Raw genomic sequence first — 26,661 nt, forward strand, 5'->3', positions numbered from 1 at the left:
CCCATCACAGGTTTAGAGTACAATATGCAACGCCAAGAATAATAAATAATTTCTGGACATACCACCAAGTCTACAAACCACAACTTGGAAAGCTATTAAGAGGGCCCCAGGGAAAGAGTCAAGATGTGCAGCGAGATCTGTGTGAAACCTTTCCCTTCTCCAGGCTTTTCCAAAGGCAAACCACTAGGTGTCACTGTCCTATCACTGTCCTTTGCACAAGACAGTTATAAATTATGTTCTCCGTTTTCTTTTAAAAAAATGCGGCTGGTTTAAATATATTAGCACATTTTGTCCATCAGAGCTATATTTTATTTTATTTTTTAAATAGAGTAGGATCAATACTTTTCGTTGGTATCCATGGGATTTCTGCTCATTTGGTCACAAGAGGGGATGTTAGAAGCCCTCCTTGAAAGATCTACGTGTAAGATGAAAAACATTGACTTATATCACTTAGGACCTGTGTTCAGCTGCAAATATCAGAAACTTGAAAACGAGTAGTTTAAACAGCTTAGTAATTTCATTTTTCTTACATAATAAGAAATCCTACTGGACAAGGTACAGTAGGGTAGAATGAATACTTTTTTTAGTAGGGTAGAATCAATATTTTCTGTTGGTATCCTTGGGATTTCTGCTCATTCAGTCACAAGAGGGGTTGTCAGAATCCCTCCTTGAAAGATCTACACATAAGACGAAAAACATTTACTGGACAAGGCGCCCAGATATAGCCTTACAATATGAGCTCATGGTTCAGTGTGCTCTTAGAGGAGGAAAACGAATGGGATAAATGGTTTCTCTAATTTTGCAAAAATGACTTTCTTTATGTTAGGTAAATAACCTTCCTTTCTATCCTTTTATTTTGGCTAAAGGAAAGGAAAATGTTACAGGAAAGGCCACACTTTCATGGTTTAGTAATCATCAGAATCAAATGGTTTTTGAAACTGAAAGCAGAAGAGGTCAGCATTAAGACTTTATTTTGGGTGCCAGAGGCTTCTCTCATTGCTTGCACTGATAAGATTAGAAAAGCTGCAGAAAAGGGCCTGTTTAGGGTCAGCAGTTCTGTGGCTGCAAAGGGCCCACAGATGCACACCAGTGATTCCATAGTTTGAGCATTAAAAAAGCAATATTATTAAATTCAAAAAAACTTTTCATGAAGAATTCCTCAAATTGAAACAGTTACTCAGATGATGAGAAATCTACAAATATAAGGAGGGTCTTAGGAATCCTAATAACCTCTGCTGCTATTTCTTCTCTTTTAAAACTATATATAACATCTTAGATTCTTATGCCTGCAGTAACCTAATAAATTAGTAGCAGCTTGACAGATACTGTAAGTTGGTCCAATACCCATTCCAACTCCCTTTTTCCTTGTCTACTTCTACCAGAGACTGGAAAGCCAAAACCTACACAATCCTGGCCAGTGAAATGTTAGTGATGTTTACTGGGATATTTTGAAAAATTATGTTTTTCTAGCACAAATTCTGCCCCTTCCTCCTTAGCATTCCTTCCTTCTTCCTGCTGGAAGATGGCTTGAGACCATGAGGTGATGAGCACACAGAGGGATGCCTAGGAGGAAAGGGACAAGCCTGGGTCTGTGACAGCACTGCACACTGTCTACCTTGAGACTTCTTATTATGTAAGAAAAATGAAATTACTGAGCTGTTTAAACTACTGGTTTTCAAGTTTCTGATACTTATAGGTGAACACAATTCCTAACTGACATAAGTAAAATTCTCCAAAGTAGGGAAGGGTACGCACTACAAATAAGAATTACTAATGGTAGATAGAATAAATGCTATAATTCAGCTTTCTATCAAAAATACATCTCCAATCAGCATTTCCTCCCAAAGTTCAATGATGTCTATTTATATAAGTTTATTATTATCATATACTGACTCTTTGAATTTATGTGTTTCGGTTAAGATATTAGGACATTTATTTAATAAAATATTCCTTTTCATATCTATGATAGGTAACATTTTCTATTACAGACTGGGTTTCTTGGCAAACAGGCTGAGTCAGAAATCAGCATGCACGATACTGCTCCTAGGATCAACATGTGAGGACGAAAGCAGGACTGGTTGGGGAAATGTTGAGCTGCGATGCTGTCTCAATGAAGTCCTCAGCTGACCCTTTGGGGAGCCCTGGAATAGCCCTTTGTTCAGTCACAGGATGCTGGCTGCCCTGGCACAAGGGATCACCTCCGGTAAGATAGTTTTCTTTAGTGAGGTTCTCCTCATAGACTGACAATCGAGGGCTTCAGGCAGCACTCCCAGCAGCCGGGGAATATCCTTCATTCCTAAATGGAGATCTGGGGGTGTGTCACAGTGTTTACCTGTACTATGGTATATCTCACTTTTAAAAATACAAGTGCTTTTATTCTATTAGTCACCTCAGCAACTCTTCACCTAACAGTCAATTCTCTAGACTTACTGATAGTGGTGAACACACTGGTGAAGCAGAAATAGTCCACAGCATTGAGAGAAAGAAGATGGTAAAGAAATTGCTCTCTTTCTTCTTCACAACGTAGAAAAGCATAACGCTTATAAAGCTTCCTAGGAAAGGGAAAAACAAACACAAGACAGTGATATATTTTTCATTATGTCTTTTTTTGTATTTAAATTTTTTTTCATTATGTCTTGTTTAAAAATAAACACTTTCTTTTAGAGAAACAATGAGTAGAAAATTTAATCTTGAAAAAATAGACAATTCAAAAACTTTTTTTTTTTTTGAGACAGTCTCACTCTGTCACCCCAGCTAGAGTGCAGTAGCATCATCATAGCTCACTGAAACCTCAAACTCCTGGGCTCAAGCGATCCTCCTGCCTCAGCCTCCAGAATAGGTGGGACTACATCCATGTGCCACCATGCCCAGCTAATCTTTCTATGTTTTGTAGAGATGGGGTCTTGCTCTTGCTCAGGCTGGCCTCAAATTCCTGAGCTCAATCAATCCTTCTGTCTCGGCCTCCCAGAGTGCTAGGATTACAGGTGTGAGCCACCTCACCCGGCCTCAAAAACATTTTTAACCTAACTATTATAGTAGTTAGAGAAACTCTGTCCCTATGAATCCATTTTATCTATCAAACTAAAGTGATGACCAATGTTGACAAGGAGGCAATGAATTCTCACAACTAGTGAGACTCAAAAGTTCAGGAAAGCATTATTGGTAATAATTCTTTTTTTTTTTTTTTTGAGAGAGGGTCTCGCTCTGTTCCCCAGGTTGTAGTGCAATGGAATGATTATAGCTCACTGTAGTTTTGAACTACTGGGCTCAAGTGATCCTCCTGCTTCAGCCTCCCAAAGCGCTGTAGTTACAGGCTAGCACCTGGCCTGGTAACAATTTTAAACCAGATATACCCCTTGACTCATTAGTTTAACTTTCGGGACTTAGTTCTAAAGATGCAATATGAAATGAGAGCAAAGATTTTATTAAGCACTTACATTTAAACATTTTTCCAAGTGTTTTATAGGTATTAATATATTTAATGCTCATGACCACTCTATGAGGTAAGTCTATTAACATCATCATTTTATAGATGGGGGAAATAGAAATATTGAGAAGTTAATTATCTTGTCCAAGGCCATTCAAATGGTAAATATTAATAGTAAAGGCAGTATCTGATGACAGGCATTGAGACTTCAGAGTTTAAACTCTTATAATATAGTGAAGTGAAATGTCTGATACACTGTTCAGCTATAAAAAAGGGTACTAAATTACAAATACAGTATAATCTTAACTAAGAGAACATGCATAGAAGAAAACACAAAATACTTAGTATTCTTCTTTAGAGAGGATTATAAATGATTATCATTTTCTTCTTTGTGCTTTGGTCACAATGGGTATGAGTGACTTTTACAACTGGGGTGAAAAAAGTCAGTTTTAAGAGAAGGAGGTCAGGTTCACAGGCTATACATCATACTGCATTCCTTATCAAACCTACTCTTTGGACACTAAGACTCATCCTGAAATGCTCCAGGGGTAAGTAATCCAAAGGTGATTATGTACAAATGCAAAACTACAAAAAGCACTGAGTTACCAGGAGGGGATTCTAATAAACTGTCATGCTTGAGGTCTTTGTTGAATTCTCTGCATACCTTTGCTTCTGAGAACTCAAAATCAGTAGCCTTCAAATTAGCATTAATGTACATATAAGGGCAATGTATTTTGTACAAAAGGATTTCTTGATAGAGTAATGGGAAATTACCAAAAAAGTTAACAATTAACTGACATGCACTTGATTGGTTTCCTGGCTCTAAACTAGTGGATGTAAGTATTGGCAAGACTCTCAGAAGCAGCGCTTTATTGTGGACGCCTCCATCCCCACCTCTTTTTTGCTATGCTACTCTGTTTTGTTGTGATTTTTACAATATGAGATAAGGTTTATGTAAGTTCAACTTATCTTTTGGATGTTACTGTCAGCTTGTGTGGACTATTTTTTTTTTTTTTTTCTGAGTATAGCAGAGCAATCTGGCCTTTGGCTATGAAATTTGGTGTGTCCTCCCAGAAATTAGCACGCATTATGTCAAGACAGAATTTCTGAAGCACATGCCTGTTAGAAAAGAATGCGTGTGCACAGGAGTCAGCACTTCGTGGTACAGAAGCCAGTTTGTCAGCTTCTGCACTTTGGTTTGCAAGCACACAGGTCATAGAAGCAAAAAAGTATCAAAAGGCAATATCTTACTTGGTGAGTGGTTGGTTAGAGAGCAACTGTTTGAGATGCTGGGACAAGAGCTTCTTTTCTAGAGACAATCTGATCCATGCCCGAGCTCTTCCGACATCAGTCTTGATCTCACTCATGTTTTGAATATGCCTAAAAAACAGTGGCAACAGCAAAGATGCAGATCCTACGGACAACCCAGAACTAGAAAAGAACTAAAGAGTTAACAGTACTAGACACAGAATAGAGTTCTTTTATACTTAGAGGAAACAATGGGTAATATACAACTTATGCTGATTAAACCTTCAAAGGTTCCATCTGAATCATGAATTTAGTCTTACATCAGAATTACGATTACAACACAAGCACACGAACAACATCGTAAGATAAAGCATTTAATACTTATTCACTCGTTCAGGCTTTATTATATCCTTGTTGCAGACTCAGAAATACCTATTAATGGGCACTTGTTTATTCCTGATCCTCAAGAAAACAAAAGTAGTAAAACAGGCTGAATATTCAAGTTTTTATTCAAAATAATTTCTCTATAGTTTAAATATCTGCCACAACTTTAATCTACTGAATTATTTTTCAAGTTGCACTAGACAACATATAGAAAATATGAAATCTTACTTTCTTTGGCATTAAAGAAGACAAGCCATACTACATTAATAATCCTAAAATTTGAAAGACTTGAAAAACTGTGTGGTCATACAAAAAAAATTCTAGGGCCAAATTTCAATTGAGTGTTACATTTATGCATATATTAGTATTTTGTGTAAGTCAATACAGTACCCACAGGGACTGAATCTATGTTCCTAAATGATTCCCTTTCTGGGGGAAAGGAGGATCAGGCAGGGAGGGCAAGCCTAAGGGACAGGGCAAATTATAAAACCACTACAGTGAGTCACTGAAGTCTTTGTTACTGTGAACCATCATTCCTTCCTTTGATTTTTTTTTTTTTTTAATGTCCAGAATGATGCACCCTGGCTGTAATAAATACTGCAACAAACTCTTTTCTCTGCTGATTCTAAGCATTCAGAATAAGAAATATCCTCACTGCAACACACACACATATTCTTTCTTTTTTCCTCTCTCTTGATCTCTGAATCTGAAGATGTACGTCTTCAACACTCAGTGCTGATGTATGATCAAACACACATAATAAACAAGATACAAAAGCATATCACATTACACAGAGACACTAAAAAAGTGGCTTAAAAACAAGTCAGAATGAGGAGATAAAAGAACATTCTGTTGCCATTTTTGTGGGGCTTAGACAATCTCACTTCACCTCTAGGAATTTTCCTCAGAATTCATGACAGACTCATTTTTTTAAGGGATAATACCATCACATGTGGTCACAAAATGAAGAAAGCTGGTATCAAGTAGGGCTCCTCTTGGAACCTGGTTGTTACTGGGGGCGGTAGCAGTGGTGGGGCATTTGGCAACCCAAGCTGGCACTTCCAGTATTAGCCTCTTAAACAGCACTGGCTGTTCCTCAGCTCTACAGATATTACTTAAATGATGACACAGCTGACTGACAGTAACAAGGGCAAGTACTCAGGATTTACCACTTAAAGTTCAGCAGTACTTACAAAGAACCCCCGTGAGTGAAGTGCCAGGTTAGAACTTACATGATTCAGGAATACGAAGTTGAAACAAAGTGTATAAACTGAAAATGAATCTATGAGGCTTGATAAGTATTTGTGTTATATTATCTTTCCCTAAGTATTCTTCCTACTCTACATTATCAAAATCTAGTGAAATTAGTTTTATCTGGCCTTAAGTATCTGCAGACGTGGTAAGTGAAGAATGACAAAGTAGAAAATAACTATAATTTGAAAAAAAATCTGTGTTTAAGGAAAATAGGAAAGATTGAAATATATAAAGTAAAACCTATTTTAGGTGGTAATCAGCATTCCCATCACAAAAGTATTTCTATTAGGTTTTTTTTTTGGAAGGGACATGGGAGTTGGGAGATGAGGCTGCTGGACTCTTCCCCCAAGCCCACCAGAATTACTGGCACTAGGGAAATGAATCTGCCTAAAATTCCTTTGTTAAAGAACCTTTTTAAAATTTTTTTGGACACCATTTCATTAAGCAACATCCCAATGTTAAAGAACCTCCAAAAGCTCAAAGAATATAGCCTGAACTGCTCAGGCTGGCATTCAAGTCCTACTATCTCTTGATCTCAACATATATTTCCAACATTATCTTCTTATTAAAAAAATATACCATTCCAGGACATCTGTTTTACAAGGCTTTGCATACCATTACCTGATGCACTTACTCTCTTCCAGCTCCCCTATTTGATTCTACTCATCTTTAAACTCCTAACTTCTCCTAGAAAACTTTCCTTGACCACAACAGCCTTCAATGACTTCTCCAATCTACGAATTTCTACAATCCAATTTCCTACTTAGCATACACCACCAACTACTTTTATCATTTTCTTTTGGCATATGTTGTTCTCAGCCTGACATAAACTCCCCAAGGACAAAGAGACCAAAGCTTCCTTGCAACCTACAGGGCCTAGCATCTAACAGGCACTCAACAATTCTGTTGTTTTGTAAATCTGTATCTAATTTTATGTTAAAAGACAATGTATACATTCTATGACACTAAACTTTAATCCAAACCCATTAAAAATTTGTTGTACAGTTATACCATTTGAATCTGTTTTTAATTGAGACAATTTTTATAGGTATTATAATTATGGCATTGAGTATAATACTGCAAAAGTATTACTTCCAAAATAGATCCTGTTAATTTACAAAAATCCATTTATAACATAGTTTAAATAATTACTTGATTGGTTTCTAACCCTAGTACAAAGCTTACTAATTTAGAAAAAATTCTATGACAATCTGACTGTCACAATAACTGGTGAGAGAGAGATCATCATTTTACTTTTTTTAATTAAAAAAAATTTTTTTAGAGATGGGGTCTTGCTATGGTTGGCTAGGCTGGGGTGCAGTAGCTAGCTAGTCACAGGTGCGATCTAGCACTCTGCAGCCTTGAACTCCTGGCTCAAACTCCAGTGATCCTCCTGCCTCAGCCTCCTGAGTAGCTGGGACTACAGGAATACGTGGCTTCCTTATGTGTTCACTTTATTTTTTTATTTATTTATTTATTTTTTTTTTGAGACAGAGTCTCACTCTGTTGCCCAGGCTAGAGTGAGTGCCGTGGCCTCAGCCTAGCTCACAGCAACCTCAAACTCCTGGGCTCAAGCAATCCTCCTGTCTCAGCCTCCCGAGTAGCTGGGACTACAGGCATGCGCCACCATGCCCGGCTAATTTTTTCTATATATATTTTTTAGCTGTCCATATAATTTCTTTCTATTTTTAGTAGAGATGGGGTCTCGCTCTTGCTCAGGCTGGTCTCGAACTCCTGAGCTCAAACGATCCGCCCACCTCGGCCTCCCAGAGTGCTAGGATTACAGGCGTGAGCCACCGCGCCCGGCCCTTATGTGTTCACTTTAAAGATGAGAAAACTGAGACTCACTGAGGCTAAGTGACCCACCCAAGGTCACAGAGAGAATAGATATTACTCTAAAGATGCCAACCCTTTTCTACCAATCACTTCTTCCTGGCACTCACAGTCTCAGAGAAGCTCCTCTTCCATAAATCCAGAAGAAAAACCTCCAGATATCCTGATCTCAAAGCACAAGACCCACACTCCAGTCCCTCAGGTAGAATAGACTGTATAAGAAGCACCTGCCTGATTTAAGTGGAACCCACCACATTTTCTCTCAGAAATTGGAGTTTTGAACGTTGGAAAACAAGTTAGTTTTTGTTGAATGCTTAAAATAAGAAATGATGTTAAAGCCAGGGCTTGGGTGATCATGTGTACAATAAAGCAGGAAAGGGAGGGAAGAAAAGGGAGGAGGGAAGATGCAGCAGGTGTGGAGGGAGAAGCAGAGATGATTTGTTTCTAGTGAAACAGAGAAAGCAGCCTGTGACAAGGGTGCTTCCAATCTAGCCAAAGCTCCCGTTCTTGGATTCTAGAAAACATCCTTACACACTCCAATAAAACCTCCTTTTTGTTGAAGCTAGTTTGAGTGGGCTTCTATTCCCTAAAGCCAAATGTTTCTGACTCAGGGAATGGCAGCACCTCAATCTGAATCCACATTTCCTGAGTCCAAAACTGGTGCTTATTTCACTGAATCACCAGTGACACCTAATAATGTTTATTAGAGAAATTAAGAAATTAGCCATCTTTAAGTTCACATGCTGTGCAGTCATAATATTCTTCAAAATATTCCTTCCCAGGAATATAAAAGTCAATCATGACAACTTAATTTTAGTGTCAAATAAAGCCAGATGCTCATAAGCACATGTGCATATGTTATTTATAAAAATATAAAACAAAATATTCCTAGGATTTACTCAGACATCCTGTTCATTCAGTTAATGTTCAGAGTATTTGTCCTTGGATCATAGTACTCACAAATCTCTTAGGTCATATAATGTTCTACTATGCCCCTCATCATTAATTACGTTTTGTTGTTAAGCACAAAAGTCTGTCTGAACAGCTACATGGTATGTGCACTGTTCCTCTGGAAAGAAATTGCTTATAATGGTAACACTGTTATGACGCTCCTCTTTTATGTGTAGATAATGTGTACAATTATTTGCTGTCCCCAGTCTTTCTCTTTAGAGCAAAAAAAAAAAATCATTCCATTAATATTACTGATGGTTTGGTGATACTTAGCACTTATGAAGGCCTTGGGAGCTCTTGGGGATTGAGATACTATGAAAGATACTAGTTTTTTGATATGTCTGTCTTGGACTCATGCCAGCTGCTAAGAAACATGGTGCCAAGACTCTCAACAATCAGGAGGATTCAAAGTGTCTACACTGCCAGTGCCTTTGCCTTAAACTTAGGAAGACAGGAGGTACCAAGAGAAGCATGTACCCAAGAGAGAACATGGACTCAGAGAGGTAGATTTCCTCATCTTTAGAAGATAAGTTTTCTATAATTGTCCAAGTTGGAAAAAACCAAATTTGGAATATTATTTTGGGTGTTTTTTTTTTTTTTTTTTTTTTTGAGACAAGAGTCTTGCTCTGTTGCCCTGGGTAGAATGCAGTGGTGCCATCACAGTTCACTGCAACCTCAAACTCCTGGGCTAGAGTGCTATGTTAATATCTTGCATAGGCCAGGCACGGTAGCTCACGCCTGTAATCCTAGCACTCTGGGAGGCCGAGGCAGGCGGATTGTTTGAGCTCAGGAGTTTGAGACCAGCCTGAGCAAGAGCGAGACCCCATCTCTACTAAAAATAGGAAGAAATTATATGGACAGCTAAAAATATATATAGAAAAATCAGCCAGGCATGGTGGCGCATGCCTGTAGTCCCAGCTACTCGGGAGGCTGAGGCAGGAGTATTGCTTGAGCCCAGGAATTTGAGGTTGCTGTTAGCTAGGCTGACGCCATGGCACTCTAGCCAGGACAAAAGAATGAGACTCTGTCTAAAAAAAAAAAAAAAAAATCTTGCATAACCAAACTAAGATAACATTGGTATAATATTATTAACCAAACTAGACTGACTTTACCAGTTTTCCCCCTTGTGTCTTTTTTCTGTTCCAGGATTTAATCCAGGATCTCACATTGCATTGGACTGTCATCTCCTTACTCTCCTCCAACCTGTAACAGTTCCTCAGCCTTTCCTTGTCTTTCATGACCTTGAAACTTTTGAAGAGTACTGGTCAATTTTTTTTTTTTTTTTCTTTGAGATGAGGTTTCCTTATATTGCCCAGGCTGGATTCAAACTCCTGGGCTCAAGCAAATCCTCCCCCCTCAGCCTCCAGAGTTAGTTGGGACTACAGCTGTGCACCACCGTGCCAGGCTTGGTTAGATTGAGGTTATGCATTTATAACAATAATATTGCAGAAGTGATGTACTCTTTTCAGTGTTCATGTCAGGGGTGCATGATATTGATTTGTCTTATTACTAGAAATGTTAACCTTGATCATTTGGTTAGGGTGGTGTCTGCTGGGTTTCTCCACTATTAAGTTACTATTTTTCTTTTCTTTTTCATTTTTTTGGAGAGAGGGTCTCACTCTGTTGCCAGAGCCAGAGTGCACTGGCGTGATCTCAGTTCACTGCAACCTCAAACTCCCGGGCGCAAAGCAATCCTCCTGCTCTATCCTTCAACTAGTTTGGGACTACAGGCGTGTGCGATGATGCCTAAGTTTAAAAAAATTTTTTTTTGTAGAAACAGGGTCTCTCTGTGTTGCCAGGCTGGTCTGGAACTGCTGGCCTCAAGCAATCCTCCTGCCTTAGCCTACCAAAGTGCTAGGATTACAGGGGTAAGCCACTGCGCCGGCCTATTTTTCTCTGTGTAGTAAATAAATTCTTGGGAGAGACACTTTGAGACTATGTAAATATCCTGGGTTTACCTTAAACTTTCAACTACTATTTTTCTACTTCATTCCTCTACATTTATTAATTGGAGCACCTTGGTAAAAAGGAGCTGTCCCATTCCTCTCATTTATTTATTTATTTTGAGAAAATAGTGTCAAAGAAATTAATTTTTTTTAATATTGGAATGGACTCATGGATATTTATTTTATTCTATGAGTTATGCTCCAATTCTATCCTTGTTTCTTTTGTTGCTCAAATTGTTCCAGCTTTGGCCACTGGCAGCTTTTTCAGGTTGGTTCCTGTGTCCTTTCGACATGATGTTATGATTTTCTGAGTACTTCCCTACTTTCTAACACCACAAGATACGCATGGCTCATCCTGTGTTTTTCTTACCTCAGCCCTGGAATCATCCACTTCTCTAGCGAGCCCTGATTCCTTTCATTAGAGACAGAGAAACCAATATATGGGTGTTAGGTGTACTCATTGTCACTGGGGTAACACGACTTCTAGGCCCTCACAGTGCAAAGAGCTTGGAAATAAACCAGTGATTGTCATGGGTAGGAACTGGGAGAGAAGATGATTAAAAGGAAGTAGTACAGGGACTTGTTGGGGTGATAGAACTGCTCTATATCACGATTGTGTGTTTGTAAAATCCACAGAACTACACACCAACAAAGAGTAAATTTTATTGTATATAAATTTAGGAAAAACAAAAGAGCAATCAGGATGTGGAGGGAAACAAAACTCAAATACAAACTAACAAAAAAACCTAACTACACTACAAATGAATAATGTAACCACAATGAAGGGAATGGATAAAAAAAAAGAATTCTATGTTACAGAAAACAGTATTTTGACTAGACACTGAAAGGCTAACAATAAAGGAAACTAGAGCTGCACACAAACACTGTGCTCTAAAGTAAACTTATTTCTCACAGTGGTATGGGTTAGCAATCCAAAAATGACTTTATGTCTACACTAGGGCTGCACAAATAAGTAAATATGTTATAGCTAATGAGAGGCATGTTTCTCATGACTGGAGAAGGAAATTACAAGTAAGGAAAGGGTGAAGGCTAGCATGATCCCTGTGGTATTGAACTGGAATCAGAGATGTCATCATAAACTCATGGTTTAAGATATATGTGTGTGTGTATGTACATATAAGAATATATATACACACATATAAAGACAAACAGAAATAAACATAGACATACGTATAACTCATGCAGTATGCAGGTGTTAGTAAACATACATATATTTCAGGCCTGTTTTGGGTGTTTTACATTTATTAACTCATTGAATCTTTACATCAACATTTTGAGAGAAGCAATGTTATTATCCCTATTTACAGGTGATAAAACTGAGACTGTAAGAAATTGCCACAAGCTACAGAGCTAGTGAGCAGCAGAGCTGAAATACAAACCCTTGCAGGCTGGTTCTGAAGTCCAAAGTCTTTTCCCTTTGTTGTTGTTCTTTTAAGATACTCTCAAGAAGCCCAAGGTCTTAACCAACGTGTTATACTGCCTCTTACCAAGTGAGGAGAGTAAATCTGAGCAAGACCTTGCTCCTCCCCCAAAACCAACATGAAGTAGATAAAAGCAATTAAGTAAGAAATTGAAAGGAGTAGGGTAGCCTTATGTGATGTGACCATCTCCTAATTAGGTTTCAGAAGTTTGACTTGAGGTCACAGATGCAAAGCTTTCAACAACCACAACCTTAACACGATGGCCACTGTGAAATCACTGCAGAGCACATGTGGGTTTACGTTTCTCTTAAGAAAACTAGGATTATTTTCTCCTCATACTTGTAAGTATCCTTCTTATGTTCACCATCAAAGGGAATTATAAATCATATAAGGACAACAACGTTCATCTACCAAAGAATACTGACATTTAAGATATAAATTGATTCAAATGACAACCACCATTCAGTGAACTCTTAGTATGAACCAAGTATTTCTTTAAACTTTTGACATGGACTAACTCATTTGATTCTCAGAACAATCCTATGAGATAGGTACTGTTTCTAATCTATATGAGAGATGGGAAAACTGAGGCACAGAGAAGTTATGAAAATTGCCTAAGGTCACACAGTAAGTGGTGAAGCCAGGATGTGTTAGCACTATACTATGCTGCCACTCATAAGAGTTATACTTTGTAAGAGTTGAATAAGCACTGTACCTAAAATATTTAAAAGAAAAAAGCCTCTGCCTTCCTCAATCAATAAATCAATTTTATTTATTTATTTAAATTTTTTTTTTTTTTTCGCATAGAGCTTGGAGAAGGATAAATCGATTTTAGATATCTTGGTGCTTTCTAAAGATTTCTAAGACCAGTAACTGGAAGTGATAATTCTCAGACTTGTATTCACTTCAATCTAAATCTACCTGATAGTAATTTTTCCGCTAAGTAACCTGCCATTATTTGCAGATTTTTTGGTCTGTATCTGTGGCAGCAGGTATTTAAGGTAGTTTTAAAAAACTGAACAAAAGAAGTTATAAAATAGTTGAGAGATACTTTAAAATTCTTCTCAGCTTCTTCCCTTTGGACTTAATGTCAGAAAATAATATAACAGTATAAAAGTAAAATAAACAAAATCATAAAAAGTTCTTTCTTCAGAATACATAAGCAAAAAATACACATAACCATAATTATTTGAGCAATTTAGGTGAAAGCCATAAAATACTTCAAAGTTATTACCATATGCTAACATATGTAACAAATACCTCATGTCTTGGATAAGAGAGACCCTGAGTGTTGGCAATACAACTCCTGAGTCAGATTTTCTTCTTTCTGGTCCAAGGGCAACTATGTAGAAAAATATCAGCAAAGTATTAGAAAATAATCTACATGGTTCACATTCTATAAATAAATACTTTGAAATTGCTGATAAGAACAAACTTTAAAGACAATAGAAAAGCTCAAATTCTTTTTCCTAAATGTTGCTACTTTATTAATACAGTAAATTAGCTATTTGCTTTCTAGTTAATCTGGGGCTGTATTTAGAAATTTAAAATGAATCATAAAAGCCCACCTAGCAAATAATGCAATGTGTGTAAATTTTGGCCACAAGGACCAGTCACTTTCTAGTTATTCATTCTAGTAGCAAGAAAACCCACCAATATTAAATACTGTTTTAAACTATTTTAATATATACTATTACAACTAATTAGAATTATCCTTTGAATTTTTTTTAATCTTAATTTTGCAAATGAAGAAACTGAGGCTCAAAGAGGTTAAAAAACCTGCCCAATCATATAAATTTATAAGAAACAGAGTGTTTTGGTGTTGTGTCCAGAGGGCTTTCCACTCATTACAGATGACTTGTGGCTTCTGTCTTGACTGAGAGGAGGGTGCTGATGCCATTAAATAAGAAAGAGAACAGAGAAAGCCTGACAGGCACAGCAGGGAGAGGTGCTGAGATAATGAGTTTGTTTTAACATGTGCTGAGTTCCTACATCCATCTCTGGATGCCTAGAAACTAGGGCTGGAGAAGGAGATTTGGGAATAATCTGCTAATGTAATAGGTGGATGATGACACAGAATTAGGCCAATAGTAGATGTTGTGGTTTGAACTGTGACCCTACAAAGACGTTGAAGTCTTAACCCTTATCAGTACCTCTAAATGTGATGACCTTACATGGAAACAGGGTCTTTGCATATGATCAAGATGGGGGTCGTTAGAATGGGCCCTAACCAATGTTACTGGTGGCCTTGTATATAAATGGGAAATTTGGACAGAGAGGAAAGACAATGTGAAGACAGAGGGAGAATGCCATCTACCACCCAAGGAATGCCTGAAACTATCAGAAGCTAGGAGATAGGAGTGAAACAGGTTCTTTCTCACAGTCCTCAGAAGGCTCTAACCCAGCCAATATCTTGATTTTGGATTTCTATCTTCCAGAAATGAGACAATAAATTTCTGTTGTTTAAGCCATTCAGTTTATGGCACATCATTACAACAGACCTAAAAAACTAATATGATAGTTTATTACTGACTTTGGAAAGAAGAGTTCAGAAGCTTGTGAGTAGAAGGCAGATTAGGGGTTAAGAAATGAAGCCATAGCTTTTATCTAGAGATCTATAATAAAAATCTAAGAAGGTTTCCATGATGTCTACTCCAGCCAGAAGAGACTTTTACAAGCTATTTAAATGTATACTTCCATTACTATTTCTTAATTTGAAATACTCAAAATGCAATAGGACACTTTCTCCTTCAATGTAAAGATTCATAAATTTTTCTTTTTCTTTTCTGAGATAGGGTCTTGCTCTGTTACCTGGGCTAAAGTACAGTGGCATCATCATACCTCACTGCAACCTCAAACTCCTAGGCTCAAGTGATCCTCCTGCCTCAGCCTCCTGAGTAGCTTGGACTATAGGTGCACACCACCACACCTGGCTAATTTTTCTAGTTTTTTTGTAGAGATGGGTCTCGCTCTTGCTCAGGCTGGTCTCAGACTCCTGGGCATCAAGCAATCCTCCTGCCTCAGCTTCCCAGAATGCTAGAATTACAGGTGTGAGCCACCATGCCTGGCAAGATTCATGTATTTAATACTTGGCTACAGGAATTCCCTTTGTATATCTGCCTGAATCAATGCCATTGCACAGACAGCAAGTTTGTGGAGGGCAGAGACTGTATATATTATTTTTACAGAACCATATACAGTCTATAGGTAGCTAAGTAATTAAAAGAAAATTTCTGAAGAAGACAGGATGATTGAAGAGTGACTCAAAACTCCCCCTAGATCCAGAATAACCATTTAAAAGCAGCATTTCCACACCTTCTCTGCTCTATGCCCACCCCTTGCCAAATGATTTAAAAATCCATTTACAGTTTAGTAGTAGAACCTTGTCTGAGGCTTGTCTGAGGGGGCAAGGTTTAGGAACTCACCAACATTTTTAAAGATTGAAACTTTTGGGTGATACATCAATAACAGTCTTTGTTCTAGGACCAGTTGCATTCTGAGCTTCTTTCTCAGAAACAAGAACTTCAAACTACTAGGCGCAGGGACCACTAGGTCAAATTAATACAGTCTACACATTATGGTCCTCTTGCCATGATAGCCCCTTTCCATTCCTCTGCAACCCTCAAAATGTCTCTGATTCCTGTTTAGTGCTGCTTCTGAAGGATGGTAATTATCTATGATCGAGTCTCACAGTGGCTCGATGCTAGTAAGTAAGAATAGTGTTTCAACCTGCTGTGAATCTCTAAGGATCTATCCTTAGTATGACAATGCAGACTGTTCACTACCATTATTTAGAAAGCTTAATAACTGGCAAACAAAAAGCACTTTTGAGAAAAAAAATCCAGATTTAAAACTGCTAATTTTTGCATAATTAGAACACTGTATTGTTTCTCAAGAATGAAATATTTCTTTTTTAAACTGATGTTTTTATACATATTTCACACTCTCATATTTTTAAGTCTTAACTTCCTGGGCTGAATCACCAGTAGTATTAGAACAATGTTTATAAAATCCACCCCTCCAGACAATAAACTTTGATTTCAAAAGCTATGTGGCTTAATCTTATTTATGATCAGTAAAATATCTAACTTTGTTCACTCTTACATCACTGGCCCTTCATCTCCATTTGCCAGTGCAGCACAGAGAGTAACTTTGACACATTTTATATTTCTTAGCTTTGACTTCAGAGTTTTGCTGGTGCCACAATTGACTGAAGGCCACTGTAAACAGCCAGGACTCTGGTCTCTGAATGAACCATTCAACATTTGAACAGCCACAGCCATGAAAACTGCTGGTGTTGCCCAGCAGTTGCCCATTGTAACTGCTGGACAAACCAATCGTGGTGGTGCATGCCGTAGTCCTGGCTACTCGGGAGGCTGAGGCAGGAGGATTGCTTGAGCCCAGGAGTTCAAGGCTAGAGTGAGCTATGATTGTGCCACTGTACTCCAGCCTGGGCAACAGAGTGAGACACCGTCTCTTAAAAAAAAAATTTGACTAAAGTGCTAGACAACTCACATGCCTCATTTGGAACAAGAGCTGAAAGTTTTCACCTCTGTGCCTTAACTGAGCTTGGCTTTCCAACATTTCACCCTACAAATGGCTATTTCTTCCTAGGAATTTATTTTTTCCTAATTAGAGTAAGCTGCCTTGGTTATGGTCTTATGATCTGAACAGCTATATTTTCTGTTAGAGACAGTTTTGGGGCATATGCCAATGCATTTTTACTTTTTTAAGAGAAAAAGGGGCAGAAGAGATAGACACTAGAGAATGCTTTTAAACTTGATCTGAATCTGTAAATATAGTCACAGGCTGGGACAGCAGAACCTTGACATTCTGGTTAGAGGAGCTCCAGGGCAATGTAGCATCAAACTCATATTCCCAGCTGTCTGATTACATAAATTTAGAAATTAGGTTTCCAACAATAAACCCCACATTTAGGGTAATGTTGTCCTCTAGGGGCAGTGAGGGAAAAGGAATTAGGGATGAATACATCCTAATTCAATCATGTTTGCAATGCATTACTTATTTTATTTTTTTGTTATTATTAGTTTAGAGATGGGGGTCTCACTGGGTTCCTTAGGAGGGAGTGCAGTGGCTATTCACAGGCACAATTATAGCTCACTGCCACCTTGAACTCCTAGGCTCAAGGGATCCTCCTGCCTTAGCCTTCCAAGTAGCTGAGACAACAGGTGTGCACCAACATGTCCAGCCACTATTTCTTAAGCTGGTGGTTGGCTTATGAGTTCTTAAAAATATTACTTTTTTTTACATTTCTGAATGTCTAAAATGATCCATAATTTTAGAAAAGGTTCCCAAATGGCTGATCCAATATAATACATTTTATCTCTATTAGCTTCCCACTGTGTTACTTCTACTTTTTGTGAAATAGATGGTTATTTTACATAAAGAAAAGCAAGCTCCTTGTGAAAAATACATATTAGGTAGAATATTTAGCTTAAGTAACCCTACATAATTCTAATTTAATTAAAAAAGTGTTAGACATTTCTAACATACATTTTCTATAAACTGAAAAATTCAAAAATCCTAAAGACTGAGAAATATATACATATTTTTCCCTGAAAGATCATTAATGATGTCATAAAACTTTTTTTTTAAAGAAAATAATCACTATACACTACACCCTAATACTGGTGAGAGTAAAGAATACTTGTATGATCCTTTACGATTCATTGGGGATTTTCACGTTACCTTATTTGATCAACACGACAGCTTTGGCGTAGCTAATATTATTCTCCCTATCTTACAGATGAGGAAGCAGGAGATCAGAAAGGTCAAATGACTTTTCTCAGGCCTCACAGCTAGTAAATAATATTGCTCCTTCTATATTACCCCATTACTGGTGAGATGGCATAAGTTTTAGCTTCAGAGAGAAAGAGATCAAGACAAGTATTGATACAGTATGGCCATACAGTAATGATTCTCCTTAATGTCCAATGCTGCCAGTTTTATAGAAACAATCAAACCAATGATCTCTCACCTGGTGATTCTGCAAGGTGCTCTTGCTTCTCTTCTCTGTCTTGAAATTGAATTAGATGTGACCACAAAGCTGACTTTCCCTGAAAGTACAAGGTACATAAAATGTTCATTTTAAAAGAAATAATTAATCAAAAAATAATTTCTCATCAAAATCATTCACATTAAATAGCCATTTAGAAGTTTGGTGTCACAAGCTCATCCATTCCAAGCTGTGTGACATTCTGAGCATCTCACTCCACGTGTTATGAAGGTCATCCTTTGCCTCATTGAGAAGGGTGGCAAGAACCAGGGGAAGAGAAGCAGCTAAGCAGAAGGTAAGAAGGGCAGGCACAGAAATGTCTGCTCAGGCCTTACTTATTTGTATGTAATTAGGGCTGTCTACACTGGCCACATTAAGTAACCATGGAATTAAAAGGCTCCAGCAGCACAAAAGGTATTTGTGTACATCCATATGAAAAATATGTTTAGATATATAGAGTGGAGATGAGGGGAAAAATTGGGATGAGAGGAGAAAGAGAAAAGAAACATGCACACATCAGGAAAATATCAGAGAGGGAGACTAAACAGACAAAAGTAAAGAGAGCATTTGAATTTTTCCACCCTGAATAACTTAACATAGAACTATTAATTCTGGCTAGGGGAAGTTTTTCCTGGCGAATGCCAAAGCAGACATTTAATGGAATCTCAGTCTCTGCATTTAATGGGGATGCAGTCTCTGCAATGAATGTGGAAGATTTCTAGTTATACTGTGACAAAGGAACACATCATTTTTTGACATCTTTTGCTCCTTGTTACACTTCTTAACACGGCTCCTAACTGGCCATGTCACCAGGACCTCCTGAGACTGTTACCTGCTTGACCTGCAAGCCATGGCTCCATATCCTCTCCAGTAGGTCACAGAGACTGGCGATCAAGGTGTTCTCCTCCAAGCCAGTGATGTTTGCTTCTCCATGGCCCAGTTCCACTGCTTCATGTCCCATCTTTTCCACCAGCATGCGTTTTGTCTGAAAATGTCACATGTGGTCATAAGTTAACCCAGCAGTGAAATCAAAACCCAACAAGTCAATTACTGGAATAGGAGAACTGGCTTCTCTTCACTATACTTCTAATTGTGTATTTTTAATCACTTTGGGAAAAATATCTTCTTAATCTCTGTGGTCAACTAACTGGAGTAATATCATCTACAGTTTACTATTTTGTGAGAGAAATGGAGGATGACCAAAGAGAAAATAATATACTATTTATAAAGCATCCCCCTATGCTTAGTTTGATGGCACTTAGGTAAAAACCATAATATAAATGAGCAGCTCTAAGTTTTTTGAGAACTCTAATTTGTGAGTGAACCAGGACTCTTGTTTCCCTTCCTTTTTTATTTCTTCTTTTCTCAAGAGTATGCACAAAAAAAAATGGAAATGACTTTCATGTAAGATAATTTGCATCAGTCTTAGCAGTGCTTATAAAATGTGACAGAGGATCTAGTTCTTTTTTTTTTTTTTTTTTTGAGACACAGTCTCACTCTGTTGCCCAGGCTAAAGCGCCGTGGCAACAGCCTAGCTCACAGCAACCTCAAACTGCTGGTCTGAAGCCATCCTCCTGCCTCAGCCTCCTGAGTAGCTGGGACTACAGGCATGCACCACAACACCCAGCTAATTTTTTCTATTTTTAGTGGCCTGGCTAATTTCTTTCTATTTTCAGTAGAGACGGGGTCTTGTTCTTCCTCAGGCTGGTCTTGAACTCCTGAGTTCAAACGATCCTCCTGCCTTGTCCTCCCAGAGTGCTAGGATTACAGGCATGAACCACCATCCCTGGCCAGGATCTAGTTCTTTTAGGTAGTTCCTCTAGTTTCTTATCTGTCTGATTCACCACTATATACCGATGCTGAAAATAGTGCATTTATTGAACATGTAGAGAAGAAGGTATCTAAGAAATGACTGTCAAAAAATGAATGAAATTATTGGCTAAAATGATGTTTTGAGTTTTGTCAATTTATACTGCTATCACTGACAAACACAGATTTCTGAGAGTAGACTTGGTGTGCAATATATACAAACCTACAACACAGCTACGGTCTTTTTCCTTACGGGTATACAAACACATGTATGGTACAGATAAGGTTGTACACAGGTATTTACACAGACACAAAAAAGGTGTTGTCATTCACATAAGATGACAACATTCCTGACACAACCTATGGGTGGTTTAACACGTCTGTCCATGTTAGAGAGGAGGACAGCCATGGCTGAGAAGGTGAAAAAAACCATGCAGGGCTCTCATGTCACTGATTCCATGGGCAATGGAGAACCCATGGAGGTTCAATACCTCAGTAAAGAGCACATGAGATCTATGTCACAGTGTATGTTTTCTTGCAGGAAAGTTACAGGCTCAAACAGGGGTTGACCTGGCTCATCTTAGCCTCACACATGGTGTAAACATGAATGCACGCTCTCTGGCATCAGTGAGCAATACATACCTTCATTCTACATTCTTTTAATAAGCCTTCCACAAATTTCCAGTTGGTCTGTGCAATCACTGCAGGAGACAGGTCTGACAATTTGGGTTGCCTCAGGTTTTTTCCTAAACTTCGTGCCTCTTGCATATATTTCTAAAAATTAAAGAGTATTTTTAATGCATAAACATTAGATATCCTTCTGATCTTAACTTACACAAACATGTGCAGGAACAAACAAGATGCAAAAAAGGCCATAAGTGTATATGTGTAACAGCAATTAAAGTTTTAGTGCACCAAAAGGCAGAGGACACCTGCACTCCCCCCACAACCTGTTAATGCCTGTGAAAAAGAGGGTGACAGAAACCCCATCAGGTTAAAACTCATTCAAAATGAGAAGAAGTTTCGATTAGGTTGGTCTTTGTATTGGAAATACCCAAGGTAGTGATTAGCCAGGATTGTGGCTGGGATGAAAACATTTAGGTGTCTGGATTATAAATCCAAGGCTCTACAGGAGCCCAGTTGCCCCAGGTCACTGGTCTCCTCCATTCCTTTCCCCATGCAGCAAGAAACTGAACATACCTCTAGCCTCTTGGGCAGTGCTCTCCAACCTAACCCTGTGTTCTATAACCAAGTCATAACAGTAAAATCAGGAGGGCTAGAATCTGGTTGTAACAATTTTATGACCTGAGGCATAACAACTGTTTGTGCATCTCAGCTTATTTGCTAAATGGGCATAAAACATGCCCACCTACCTCATAAAAAGGCCATAAGATCACTCTGAACAGCATGATGTGCTCCAAATGCAGGAGGCCTCTTCTTTCTGTGACATGTTGGCTAAAGCCCTCCCTTGCCTCATTCCATAATCAAGAGAAAGTAGGACCGTACTGTTACTTTCAGAGTCTGTGGCAACTCTGAGGTACCACAGAAACCTACTCCAATGTTCCTGAGCTTTGGTCAGTGAATTTCCACTTAAAAAAAAAATCACTACACGTGAATAGTACAAGACACGTGTTTTCTCTTCTTTCTATGTTACCTGTAAACGTCTGTCTAGATACCTTTTGTTTACATCAGGATCAGAGGGCAGAATTCCCAAAAAGTCCAAGTGTCTTAGGACCATATTTAGATAGTAACTGCTCTAAATTATATAGTAAAACTAGCAATTTTGGGTGTGTGTGAATGTGTGTGTGCTTGTGAGAGGGAGAGAGAGAGAGTGAGACACTGAGATTGCAAGCCAGCACATCCTCCCACGGGCACATATGTGAAATCTATCCTCACTATCTTAGGAGGAACACTTGGTATTGTAAGAAAAGATTTGTAAAACCCTTCGCATTCTTTAAATAAAGGGGAGTTTGTACATTTAATATAGTTCCCCTTTAGAAGAATAGTAATCTGCTAAATCTGGTACAAATAAAAAAATTCCCACTGATTAGGAATTCAATTGATCAATTTACCTGCTACTTTCTAACCTTCATGATGAAAGGCAATGTTAACAAAATAATCTGTTTCTTTTCCAGTCCAATAATTTTTCTTTCTTTCTTTTTTTTTTTTGAGACAGAGTCTCACTCTGTTGCCCGGGCTAGAGTGCCGTGGCAACAGTCTAGCTCACAGCAACCTCAAACTCCTGGGCTCAAGCAATCCTCCTGCCTCAGCCTCCCGAGTAGCTGGGATTACAGGCATGTGCCACCATGCCTGGTTAATTTTTTCTCTATATATTTTTAGTTGCTCAGCTAATTTCTTTCTATTTTTAGTAGAGACAGGGTCTCGCTGTTGCTCAGGCTGGTCTCGAGCTCCTGAGCTCAAACGATCCACCCGCCTCAGCCTCCCAGAGTGCTAGGATTACAGGTGTGAGCTACCGTATCTGGCCTCCAGTCCAATAATTTTAAGGAAAGATTTAAAAACACTCTGCAGGCATTTAGTTCCCACAGCACTTATGTATACTTTTTGCTTCAAATATTTTAAGAGGGTCACAGAAGGAAGGGAAAAGAAAGAATGAGAGACAACTATTATTAATAGGGAAGTTGAATGTAACAGGTTTATAGAAACATTCTGAAGGTTAGTTTTCAAATAAATATAGGAAATGAAAGCAGTTTCAGAGAAATCAACCTGAGAGACAGGGCAGGGACTCTATATAAAAATTATAATATTTGCATTTCCTGTTGTTTCAGGTTGTACTAATGTTATCCGGAATAGTAAATACTAGAGATAAAAGGTTAGTGAAAAAAATGTTAACTGTTAGACAGTTAAAGGACTCTTTAAAGGATTAAAGAGTCATTAAAGGACTCCTTTTCCCCTAGCCTCAACTCTTCCATCTTTAGGACTTGTGCAAATGTAGAACCACTATAAGACTCAGTTCTCCAGAAGACGTAAGTATCAAACTTAGCTTAGGAAGAAATACACTGGCAAGAATAAAAGGAGTAAGGTATGTGGATAGGCAAGAGGCTGGGAAGAAACCATTGTCATTTCTCTTTTTTCTGAAATACATGAATAAGAGTAACTTTTTTTTTTTTTGAGATGGGGGTCTCACTATGTTGCCCAGGCTGGTCTCAAACTCCTGGGCTCAAGTGATTCTCCCACCTCAGCCTTTCAAGTAGCTGAGACTACAGGTGCATAACACCATACCCAGCTTGAATAACTTTTTAAAAGTTAATAACTGGATTAAAAACAAAACACTGTTTAAAGTTTATGTGCTGTTTTATATAAATGAAAACAAGCTAGATGGGGGCTGTCCTTAGAGTGACCATATTTATCAAGCACCCAGCACATATTGGGTGGGTACAGTCATCAGCCAACAGTGGACCCCACAGGGCCATGTGCAAAGTCTCCTGAGCATCTCTGTTGGAGACAGGGAACCAGCAACATCCCATGGGCACACCCAGAAAGGATACAGGAAGTAGCAAGAGACATCTCTTCACAGCAGGAAGAGAGGCTGCCTCTGCATGTTGCAGAAACAGAGCAAAGCCTTTAAAGTAAACAAGTGATGATAAAAATGGCAGCTGGGGGAAAAGATGTATTTTAAGACAAAAAAATAGAGAAAAAAGAGACACCTTTCACAAGGAATGTTTTTTATAATAAAGTCATTTCTCTACAGAGGGAAGCAACCCCAGATTTCTTCTCAGATTACTGCTATGCTCATCTTTATTTCTGTCAAAGACAAAAGCAACAAACTACTAGGAACTACATAAGAAAATATATCCTATTATTCAATAAACACTGAACTAACTGCTCTTGAAAACAGGCTTTCCCTGAATTTCCTAATAAGTACCCTATCCCTTAACTGATGTTCAACTTGTGAATAAGACCATTGTAAAATTAAATAAATTTAAGCTAATCTGATATAATAGGGGGAAAAATATAAGCGTCCTCAATTACTTGTGCCCTCGAGTGAAAATCGGTTAGTGTGAGTTGGCAAGGAGGGTACGTGGGAGGAGTACTGGCCTGGAAGTCAGGAGTCCTGGGCTACAGGCCTAGCTCTGCCTTTGTGTGTGCCTCTGTGTGCCTTTTAACTCTGGGCAAGTCTCTCGGACTTCAGTTAAATCATGTCAAATTGGACATGATGACCTCCAAAGTTCCTCTTAACACTAAGAGTCTATGTTGATGACTGGATTTTCTGATCACATAAAATATAGACCAGGAAGAATAAATTAAAATGCCATGGAGATATAATCCAGAAAAAGAAAAAACGGTTTGAAATGGAATCACTTCTGCACTTCTGGAAAACGCTTAAATAAAGGGGAGTTTGTATATTTAGTATATTTCCTCTTTGGAAGAAAAGCAATTTGCTATCTGGCACAAAAAAAAAATACCACTGATTAGAGATGTGAATGATCAGTTTTATATGTCAACACCATAGAATCACTCGCGTTATCGCACACCGTCACAAAAAGACACCAAACACAAAAGGAAGCAGAGAGCAAAACGGAGAGGCTGAGTCCCCATCACGAGGTGATGTGAGGCATTCTAGAGCTAGGTGCTGTGTGCGCTCACACATGTGTATCACTCAAGTAACAACAAAGGCAAGATTGAGGAGCATCTGGTAAGGCACTTTCAGGCAAAGAACATACCAGGCAGCACTCAGAGAAGGATTTTTTAGGAAGTCGTGCAGGAGGAGGTAGACCCTGATCCCACTCCCAGAATGCCATGGAGTTCTGACAGACCAAAAGTTCCCGGGAAGGCTAAGAGGATGGAGAAGTGCCAATGACAGAAAAGCAAAAAGAAAAGGACAGGGAGAAAGAGACAAGCAGAACAAGCATGCATATGATAATATCACAGCAAAAGGGAGGGGGAGAGAATACGGTAGCAAAAGAAAAGCACTGAACAGGTGATGCTTCAGTTCTTAAGAAAACAGTTAAAATCATATATTAACATGTATGAACACATTAACAAAAAACAATAAATGTTTGGAATGACGTTTTCTGCTTTATCTCTATACATTTGAGTTTAGAAAATAGTTAACAAGTCTTCTGTGTGTTTTTTTTTTTTTAGCCAAATTTAGCAGTGGGAGGTTGTACACCAATTTTAGTAACACTAATGCTAGTAAGTTCTGATAACCCACGACACCATGGTTTTTTTGATCAAAAGAAATAATAAAAACTTATTCATAATTATTTATTTGTATAATCATGATTTTATTTTCAAAGAGTATAAATAAAGCATAAGGAACTTAATTTAAAAATAGTTTAAAAACACTTTTAAAAATGGTGTGAGCAAGCCAAGAAGAAAGCATAGGCAAATACGTCTTTCCTTACTATAATTAAATTATGCCTGAAACTTAGAAATGTCTATGTTTCTTGTATAAGTTTTTCTCCCTACAGGAGACATATTGACTAGCAATTTATCCTAAACTTAGCCGTTACGTGATGTAGTACAGAGAAAGACTTGTTTTAGAGCCTTATTTTAGAAGCATGGAAATTATAAAAATGGAAAAAAAGGTGTTTTTTGCTATAAGCCAGTACAAAAGGATTAATATTTTAAAATATAATCGAACCATTTTTTAAAAGGCCACAAAAGAACCTAGGCAATGACATCTGCTGGGTTAAACAAGCCTAGTTCATGGCTCTTGCTTCAAGGCACCCAGGAAGGCGGCCCACATACCTCCCTCAAGTCGTTGTCCAGCCCCACGTGCTCGGAATGCTGGCGAAGGCGTTCTTTCCTGCGCTGTGCGGTGGCACTCCGACTTACCCAGCGACTGGAACAAACAATCAAATAAGAAAAAAATGTGGTTCTTGTCTTTAAAATAGAAAGGATTAACTGTTTGACACAAAGGACTGACAATATCTATTTTTCAATCAATTCTTTTTAAAATATATAACAGCTTTATTAAGATATAATTAAAATAGGCCGGGCGTGGTGGCTCACGCCTGTAATCCTAGCACTCTGGGAGGCCGAGGCGGGTGGATAGCTCGAGGTCAGGAGTTCGAGACCAGCCTGAGCAAGAGCGAGACCCCGTCTCTACTAAAAATAGAAAGAAATTATATGGACAACTAAAAATATATATAGAAAAAATTAGCCGGGCATGGTGGCGCATGCCTGTAGTCCCAGCTACTCGGGAGGCTGAGGCAGTAGGATCGCTTAAGCCCAGGAGTTTGAGGTTGCTGTGAGCTAGGCTGACGCCACGGCACTCACTCTAGCCCGGGCAACAGAGCGAGACTCTGTCTCAAAAAAAAAAAAAAAAAAAAAAAAGATATAATTAAAATACCATACAATTCACCCAATTATGGCATACAAACCAAC

The 26,661-nt window shown here is 38.3% G+C and overlaps 1 protein-coding gene across 2 annotated transcripts in view; it reads right to left on the reverse strand.

The window, feature by feature from the left end:
* DENND5B (DENN domain containing 5B) overlaps positions 1–26,661 on the reverse strand; it is a 173,466-nt gene that overhangs the window by 16,222 nt on the left and 130,583 nt on the right. For both annotated transcript variants that reach the window (XM_069491735.1, XM_069491734.1), the window contains 7 exons: positions 26,023–26,116; positions 20,953–21,084; positions 19,334–19,486; positions 18,484–18,562; positions 13,746–13,827; positions 4,679–4,807; positions 2,431–2,552 (listed from right to left, as the gene is read on the reverse strand). In XM_069491735.1, the coding sequence (XP_069347836.1) occupies positions 2,431–2,552; positions 4,679–4,807; positions 13,746–13,827; positions 18,484–18,562; positions 19,334–19,486; positions 20,953–21,084; positions 26,023–26,116 (791 nt within the window). The remainder of the gene's footprint in view (positions 1–2,430; positions 2,553–4,678; positions 4,808–13,745; positions 13,828–18,483; positions 18,563–19,333; positions 19,487–20,952; positions 21,085–26,022; positions 26,117–26,661) is intronic.

This window comes from Eulemur rufifrons, chromosome 16 (genome assembly GCF_041146395.1).
Source record: "Eulemur rufifrons isolate Redbay chromosome 16, OSU_ERuf_1, whole genome shotgun sequence".
NCBI lineage: Eukaryota > Metazoa > Chordata > Mammalia > Primates > Lemuridae > Eulemur > Eulemur rufifrons.